This window comes from Bolinopsis microptera, chromosome 3 (genome assembly GCF_026151205.1).
Source record: "Bolinopsis microptera isolate Bmic1 chromosome 3, MBARI_Bmic_1.0, whole genome shotgun sequence".
Classification (NCBI taxonomy): Eukaryota; Metazoa; Ctenophora; class Tentaculata; order Lobata; family Bolinopsidae; genus Bolinopsis; species Bolinopsis microptera.
The window spans coordinates 1,414,258-1,423,243 of NC_087074.1; the positions used below are offsets into that span (position 1 = coordinate 1,414,258).

General features: G+C 37.0%; 2 protein-coding genes across 2 annotated transcripts in view; one reads left to right on the forward strand and one right to left on the reverse strand.

Annotated features, from left to right (window-relative positions):
• The window catches only part of LOC134812786 (KIF-binding protein-like), a gene marked incomplete in the record, with an annotated part of 30,282 nt that extends 27,592 nt beyond the window's left edge, over window positions 1–2,690 (reverse strand). The window contains 6 exon segments of the mRNA XM_063820353.1: window positions 351–632; window positions 796–972; window positions 1,158–1,307; window positions 1,858–1,991; window positions 2,090–2,221; window positions 2,396–2,690. Of these exon segments, the coding sequence (XP_063676423.1) occupies window positions 351–632; window positions 796–972; window positions 1,158–1,307; window positions 1,858–1,991; window positions 2,090–2,221; window positions 2,396–2,657 (1,137 nt within the window).
• Window positions 1–3,055, forward strand: part of LOC134812429 (structural maintenance of chromosomes protein 6-like) — a 6,640-nt gene extending 3,585 nt beyond the window's left edge. Inside the window, exon 5 of the mRNA XM_063819841.1 lies at window positions 2,981–3,055. Coding sequence (XP_063675911.1) covers window positions 2,981–3,055 — 75 coding nt within the window. The remainder of the gene's footprint in view (window positions 1–2,980) is intronic.
• The last annotated feature ends 5,931 nt before the right edge of the window (window positions 3,056–8,986 follow it).

An 8,986-nucleotide genomic window follows, 5' to 3' on the forward strand; every position in this document is an offset into this window, starting at 1 on the left:
GTGAATAGTTGATTGGTTACCAGACCATATGACCGCAAATGTTATGAAATTGAATGGTATGATTGGATTTATGTCCCACTTTGGATATACCAGTTACACTACATGATTGATAGTTAGTTTCTACAGAAGTTTGAACAGGATTAAATGATACATATCTTAGAGGATAAATATCTAGGAGAGTGTAGAGCGCGCTAATCTATGGGTAATAGTTTGCAGTACCTAGAACAAAAATATATAAACTGTATTGACTATACTCTCTAACTCTTTCGTTTTCTGACTTATGGTTATGTGCTAAAGTCACATTTTTGAAAATTCTTTTAGATAAAGGCAGAATTTGTAGTGCATCTCACCTCATCACCATCGTAATCCTTTTCATTAAACTCGATCTTCTTTTCACCAGCCTCCAAATCTTCCACCTTCTCCTCCTCTTTCTTCTCTTCCTCTTTCTCCTCTTCCTTTTCTTCTTCTTTCTCTTCTTTATCTTCTTCGTCCTCGAACGTGTTCTTCATTTCTGTAATTTTGGAGACTTTCTCCGTCAGGTCACTTTCTTCAAGATCCTTTACTGAGTCCTTTAACAAGTTCACACAGAACTTTATCCAGCAACGCTCAACATCTGCCCTCGCCTTTACTATCTGAAAATTTTTAATTGACGAACGTTTTTTAATGATTTTATTCACATCAACTACAGTAAGAGTGAAATAAAAGCTTGAACTCTCTACAAAAAACACGTTTGTTTCGAATGAGATTATCATTTTTCAGATCAAAAGTAAACACCAAATACATTTAAAAAGGAACCTTCTCGTTATCGTAAGACTCATCACTGTAGATAGCATTCTCAGCGCTTTCCTGCACGTTACTCATGACGCTGGACGCGCACGCAAGCGTGTGGCGTGCTGATTGGTAGTTGTTCATTGTAACGTAGTACTGGGACAGTGTGGCGCAGTTCAAACTCCAGTCAAGGGGATCAAAGTCCTGCGGGGAATTACAGAGTTAGTTTCAGCGCTTACCTTCCAAACTAGACAGACAGGAATTAAAGAAATAAGATAGCTCCTGTATTATAAAGGTAAGATCAACTATTTCCTGTCTAATCCTACTGTAGTTTTTGCCAAATAATCGGGGGAAAAATAATCCTTGCAAACAATTAACACACTCCCTACATCAGCCTCAAGTTGTCTCTGCAGTGTAATGTGACAATGTGCAGCAGCCTGCTTGTTATCGCCCTTCACTCCGTACACTTGAGCCAGGTAGAACAGAGTGTTTGTGTACAGTTTCTCAAACATTACGTTTCTCTCATCCGAGCTGAACTTCTGAAACGATTGCGGAGTTAAGGGTGCTTTAAATGAGGATATCGTCTGTACAGTTGTACTGTACGCTTACTGTACACTTACTGTGCACTTACTGTACACTTACTGTACACTTACTGTACACTTACTGTACACTTACTGTACACTTACTGTACACTTACTGTACACTTACTGTGCACTTACTGTACACTTACTGTACACTTACTGTGCACTTACTGTACACTTACTGTACACTTACTGTACACTTACTGTACACTTACTGTAACACTTACTGTACACTTACTGTACACTTACTGTAACACTTACTGTACACTTACTGTACACTTACTGTACACTTACTGTACACTTACTGTACACTTACTGTACACTACTGTACACTTACTGTGCACTTACTGTAATCTGGATTAAAATCAATGTACGTGGTTTTAATTTCCACTAAACACAAGCAATGTAAACTTTAGAGAATCTATAAAACTGCCGGTGATGTTCACGGTATAACAGATTTATAAAGTAAAATTGGAAAACTTCATTAAAAAAAGCAGTAACTAATAACCTCATCCATGAATATTTCGTCGTAAGATTTAGGAGGGGGTTCCTTGCTGTGGAGGAATCCCGCGTGAAGCTCTTTAGCCCTCTCAAGCAGCTTATACGCTTTGTCATGATCACCACGGCCGCTCCATACCGTGGCTGAAAGTACGAAACGTTAACAATAGATACTCTTAAATTCCTGCAGTGTAAGGTATTTAAATGTCATAATAAACTGTGTGAGGTTTAAGTAGTCTTACCCTTGACATTGTGCACATGGAGGAGTAAGCTTATGTTATATTTGTTGACCGGTTCCAGAGCCAGAACGTCCACACAAGACTGGAAACTCTTGACAGCTTCCTTTGGTTCCTCGACCTCCACACCGACTTGTCCTGTAAATAATAGTGTTTACAGCTGTGACGTATCAATATCAGAGTGTAGGTATTATATAACAGTAACATTATATATTCGTAGGGTTCATATTGTCATATTGATTGTGCACCCTTGTCTTGGAAACGTTATGAAGTTTCTAAAGAATAAACAAGATGAAATAAAAAGGCACACACCGATGTAGAACATTATTGTAGCTTGAGCACATCTTATTCTAGAAATCTCCTGATCGGTTGAGGGATTGAAAGACTGAGCTCTCTGCAGTGCTGACTGAAGCATGCTCCTCCCTGCATATTTAGATTTGAAGGGTTCTGTAGGAGGATCCTCTTTGGACAGCTCCTCAATAACCCTCCTTGATTCAGCCACGTGGGAGCAGATTGACAGGAACCATTCGTTAATGTTCTGAGGAGCTTTAGCAAGCTCATCCAGGGACGGCATTTAGTCAGCAGTAGTACTTTCTATAGCTATAAAAGGGAGTTTTATTACTCTGATGCAATAATTATTCGAGATAACAGGAATTGTGATAACTATGTGATAAATATGTTTTGAAAATATAGCAAAGTTCAAAAGAAATTAGATTAGACAAAGGTTAGCTAATTTTCACAAGACAGTAACTGAATGCACGAGAATTGTCAATACTATAACCAATAGTAATTTAAAGAATGCTTTACTCAATGTAAGGAAACCTTATTTTTTCAATAATTTTTCTGCCTTCAGAGCTTTAAGTCACAACTTAATTCTCTATCACATTATATTTATAGAAACTGAAATTCCAAGAAATAAAGTACGACGCAAACCCGGAAGTACGAGAATTCTCCACAGAAAAAGCAAAATAAACGACCTGTAAGCTCAAAGAGAAAAGACGGTGCAATGACAGCAAAGCATGTAATACACTGTTAGAACTACCCAACAGATCACCTCTATATATATTTATATACAGTAAGTATCATTGCATTATGTCCATGTTAGGCCTGATTTACCTCGCTAATTAAAGCTATGTGACCATTATGTATTTCCTACACACGATCCAAACATTCTAACATTACTCTGAAGCACCAGTAGTAGTAGTAGTAAAGCACCAGTTACGAAAGCAACAGACGTAAGTGGTATGAGGTTAGCTGATGATGCTATCAGTTTGTGGTACAGCAGAATGGGAGTAACAGTAATTACAGTATATTCTTAGTAATTAGTACAGTAATTACAGTACATTCTTAGTGCATGCACCGTGTGGGAATATTATTGTGTAACTTTAAAAGCTTTTAAATTATTACAATAAGTTACTTTGTACTGTGTAGTACTTACAACATTGGGGAGTTTCAATTATGCAATTAACGGTTCATCTGAGCCAGTTTGTAGTCAACATCATTGTTTAAGCTTATGTTTTGTCGATTAAAAACTTAATTGTTAACAATTATACATGAATGAGAGGCTATGGTTTGGTTGATTTGATTGAATATTAATAACAGGTAATTTATTGTTCCAGTAACTTATGCTTGTTCAGATACCTTTCTGTAAATGTACATTAATAACTGCATTAAAGCAATAAGCTAGATCTTTGATAAAAACCAACGCATTACAGAAGACAGAATACCGCGCCGGAAATGAAAAATTATTATCAACGCAACATGATCCTAAAACATAAGTACAAAATCGCAAGCACACATAAATAGTTATAACTAGTATAAATACTATTATTTAAATACTAAAATAGACCAGTAATTTCTGCTCTGAGATGTCATTATTTTCACGGATCAGTAACACTGTGATCTGACTCCAAGGATCGTTTCATAACAGTTATTCTTCTCGTCCTATTGACTTTCTGCCCACAAATTTCAGCAACATTAGGCAAAATTTCATGAGTGTATTTGTACCTTATATCATCAGACATGATGTACACAGAAAAGCGAGGAATTAATACATCTGCATAATTACCTTCATCAAGCTGTAGTCTCATTACTGCATCTGATAAAAGGGACAAACCACTAACAAGGGCACCACAGAACTTGATACTGTCAATGTGTGGTTTAATGTAACCTTCTTCAGAAAGATCAAGTACATGTGTAGCGGAAATAGAACTGTCTTTACGCCCAAAAACATGCTCCTCAAATTTGTTCATGATGGTGGTGTTGGGTGTGTTCCACTCCAATTTTTCCATTTCCCGGTATAATACTATTGCTCCATCCCAGTGGCCAGAGTTGTATTTCCTTCTGAGGAACCTATGATTCACCTCACCAAGTATTTGTTCTTCCTCTTCTTCTGTGAGGAAATTTTCTTTCAGATTAAACCCTTGTTTAAGCTGAGATTCAACAAGCTCAGATGAGGCTTCATAAAGAAGATTACGGGATTGAATATATGATTTCAGGCAGTGATTACAAGAGTTTTTGTTGAGCTTAGAAAGCAATCTTCCAGCTAGATACATGGACCTGAACACGGTTAAATTAATGACAGGGAATAGAATTAACCAGGTTTGTATATAATATTAACAAATATTCAAATAATCACAATAGAGAATTGATTTTTCAAATTGATTTATTATTGATATAAATAATGCTTCGACATTAAAATATACCCAACAAAGATGTACATTAAAGTCATTCAAGCAAGACTTAGTGTGGAAATATCAGGATTATGCACTTCTTAAATATTAATTTATTAGTTCAGAATTTATGGACAAATATTGGTATAAAATAACCAAAATTATGCACTTTCATATCAGTTCAGACATTATAGACAAATATTAGGAATATTGTCAAAAGCTAGGTGGAAATAAAATGTCTTTAGGGCATTTGGTTTTATAAAGGGGCAGTTGTGATGTTGAATTGTATAATATTGATTGATTGTATTTTTGACTGATGTTACATATCAATATGATTATATGTACATTTTGGCTTCAGTTATGTTGCCCCACTAAAAGAACAGGATTCTTATAGGAAGCATCTTGGAACATGAGCACCATTTTATTTCTAAACTATTGAATATTCATCCCTGCTGGGAAGTTTAATAATTTCATTCAATTCGAATAAAGTATATGTTTCAATTCGACAAATTAGAACATATACTGTAGGAATTCTTAGGTTGATCTCTTAAAAGATGTTAGATTGGTCCCCTTGAAGGTGGTTTGATTACAAGGTTTCCATGATTCCAAGATAAAACTTATAGTCAGCAGTGTTTAATCTAAAGATCCCAGAAAAGTGCTTGAATAAGATAAGGACTGGTAATGTATGCTTGAAACATATCTAATGACAGAAAATGATACTAATATGTAAAAATCAAACACCAATATTGACCAAAATAAGTTATCGATAAAGTTTTTCAAGTTCATGAAGGGGCAGTTTAAACAGAAAAGTTTTTAGAAGAGCTTTAAATGATTCCAGTGATTGAGCAGATGAAATGGTATCAGGCAGACGATTGTAGATCTTTGCAGCCACCACAGAGAAGCTACGCTCACCAAACTTAGAGTTAGTAAAACAAAATTTTTTTTTTTAGTAAAACAAAATTTTTATTTACCACAAAACAATCAATACATATTTAATATTATTATACATTTACAAATAAATCTAAATTTAAATTCAGCTATATACACAATACACAGCCCGCCGCGCAGACAGCCACACATTGCTGAGAGATTCTCAGGTGCAGATGTAAGCGCCGCGCGCGCGAGGTTTGTTATCTTACAATTACATGTCACGATATATTATTAATTATCAGAGAATTTTAGAAGCAAAATAAGTTAAAAGATGGTACAATTAGTTTGAATGTTTGACCATGATGTAAGTACCTAAACATGTCCTGCAGATAATGTGGTGCCAATCCTAGCAATGCCTTGTGAGACAGCAGTAAGATTTTGAAAAGTTTAAATTATATGTATCATGATTTGATGCTTGAAAAGAACAATACAACAAATGAGAGCAGAAATCAAGAACGACAAAGAGAAAAGATTTTGTGAGCAGCTTAGGTTGTAGAGAAATCTGATTCCTTGACCAAAAGATGTCTTAAAGCAACTCAACAAAGGGGAGCATCATTGTTGGCGACAGCCTTGTCACTAAAACAAATTTGGTTTATTCTTAACAAACAAGAATTTCGAGATACTGTTCAATGGAATAATAAGTTTTATTGCTTATATCTAAGGTAAAATTGGTGCATTCCAGACATATCAAAATTTTGTGGCTGTGGAGAAAAGAATGATTACTAACCATATATTCTATCCTGTAAAAAGGAAAGCTACAATGAGGCTTAACTCTTTGAGAGAAGCAATGTGTTCAGATAAAACCTCCTGCTCCCTGTCAATACAAATGATTTCCGTGCTAGAACCAATGCAATACAGCAGATGGTGCTAGACTGGATATATTTGCTGACGTTCTGATATCACATCTGCTGTGGGCTGACGATCTTGTCCTTCTTGCTCTAAGTCCCGAGGCCTTGCAAGTCAATATCAACATTCTATTTGATTTCTGTAACTCCATGGGCCTTGAAGTAAATATTAAGAAAACTAAGATTGTAATATTCAGCCCTCCCAAACGAAAGCAGTCCTATGAAACATTCACATTGGGAGGTCAGCCCATCCAGCACACCGATAAATACTGCTATCTTGGCATAATATTCCACAGAAATGGATCGTTTACAGCAGCAAATATTGAGCTGAGGGCCAAGGCTCTCCGTGCTCTCTATGGCCTCAAAGGCAAAATAGTTAAGGATGCCCTCTCACACCGTGCCCTTAATATTCTATTTGACTCCTTAATAAAACCAATCCTGCTTTATGGCTGTCAAGTCTTATGCCCCCACTCAAAAACCATGAGATACCTTTCAAAAATAGATGACAAAGCAAACCCCCAGCATACCTTGAAGTACATTGCACAAGACCACTATGAAAAATTCCACCTAAAGTTTATCAAGTGGTCTTTGTCTGTACATTCTAAAGCATCAAATATAGGTTGCTGGGGCGAAAGCGGGCGCCACCCTCTATTCTTTGAAGCCTGCAAACTTGCAATAGATTACTATAGTCGCCTTGAAAACACTGAAAACGAACTTCTCTGCGCTGCATTTCACGAACAAATCATGTTGGGACTTCCTTGGTATACCAACATCTCAAAGCTGCTCACCAAATACAACTACACCCCCTCATCTTCCTCAAAATCTAAGCTCTCCACCCAAATCAGTCATAACATGAGGGAAGAATTCGTGAATACCTGGAAAGCTGCCAAGGCCTCCTCGCCAAAACTAGAATTCTATAACTTAATTAAACATGATTTCGAACCAGAGGCATACCTACGAATTATCAAAATACCGGATGTTCGAAAAAGTCTGACAAAGTTTCGTATCAGCTGCCACAACCTCTACATTGAAAGGGGCAGATACGAAACCCCCCTTGTACCAAGAGAAGAACGTTGGTGCACCTACTGCTTTTTCAGCAAAGGGCTCAAGCCTATTGAGGACGAAAGTCACGTATTGATTGACTGTCTGCTCTACTCCTCAGTTAGGGAAAAATTCAATTTCCATCCCCTAAACATTACTGACCTAGTCGGTTTGCTCTCCAACAAAACTCTAGATCCTACCACACTCACTGCCACAGCAAGAGCAATCCATTCAATTCTCTCTGTGAACGAAAATTATACAGCCTACTATAAGAGCCAGTGGCGTAACGAAAGGCCCTGCTGACCCCGCTGTGCAGGGGGGCGCCGTCTTAGGGGGGCGCCAAATCGTCGTTTGAATGTGGGACAATTTCGAAAACTTAACTAAAGTACTAGCAAAACTGCGCGTTTTGCTCTAGATACACACTTTTTTAGAGATTTTACCGGCGTATTCTCTAAAATCACCTAATTTGTTCAATTTTAGGGAGGAGCACCAAAAAGGGAGGGGCGCCAACAGGGGGGCGCTTTTTTCGGCAGGGGGGCGCCAACAGGCAACGTTACGCCACTGATAAGAGCCAAGATTTCCACTCAAATACTGGCAAGTGCATAATGCTATAGGACCTTAAAATAAGATTGAACCATACAAACTCGATTTATCTATTTTTCTAAAACTAGCATTATATAACATTTCTAAATTATCCCTACACACTTGTAAATAATTAGAATTGTGTAACTTAAATTATTTCAGAATTACAACTATTGTGTACTCAATAAAGTAATTATCACTTTTGTATCCTTGTATCCTTGTATCCTTGTATCCTTAGAAGAGTCGAATTTCTTTGGGGTCAAAATGATGCTCTCCAGGATTTATCCAACTAAACTAGAAAGATCATAAAATAAAGACTCTGCAAACATCTCAGAGAAATAACACCACCGTAAAGATTAAAGAGGGAGGATCCTGGACCCCGAAATCCACCACTTTTCTGTACTTTCAGAGGTACCAATGTGGCAGGAAACCAGGGCTCATGCTGCCGCTGAGCTAAAGCAGTAGAGGGGATGGCGGCTTCTCTAGGATCTAACACGTCCTGAAGCAGACCAACACTATGTCCCAACGCACTGGTGTTGGGATGTCTGCCCCCGGTGCCTGTCCGGGTCAATAAAGCAGTCAAGCATCATGTATGTTATGTTGAGCATTCTCAACCAACAAATGTGGGAACTCCCACAAAACACCAAAACAGATCTAAAGAGACACTTAACAACATTGGAAAAATAGACTGCAATTTGTTTATATAATTAATAAAGCGTATATTATTGCCCACGTTAAGGGGCCTGTTAATAATTTATTAAATTATTAGCTATTTTAGATTTAATAATAATAATAATGTACTAAATAATAAATTTACAATAATATTCGAAATT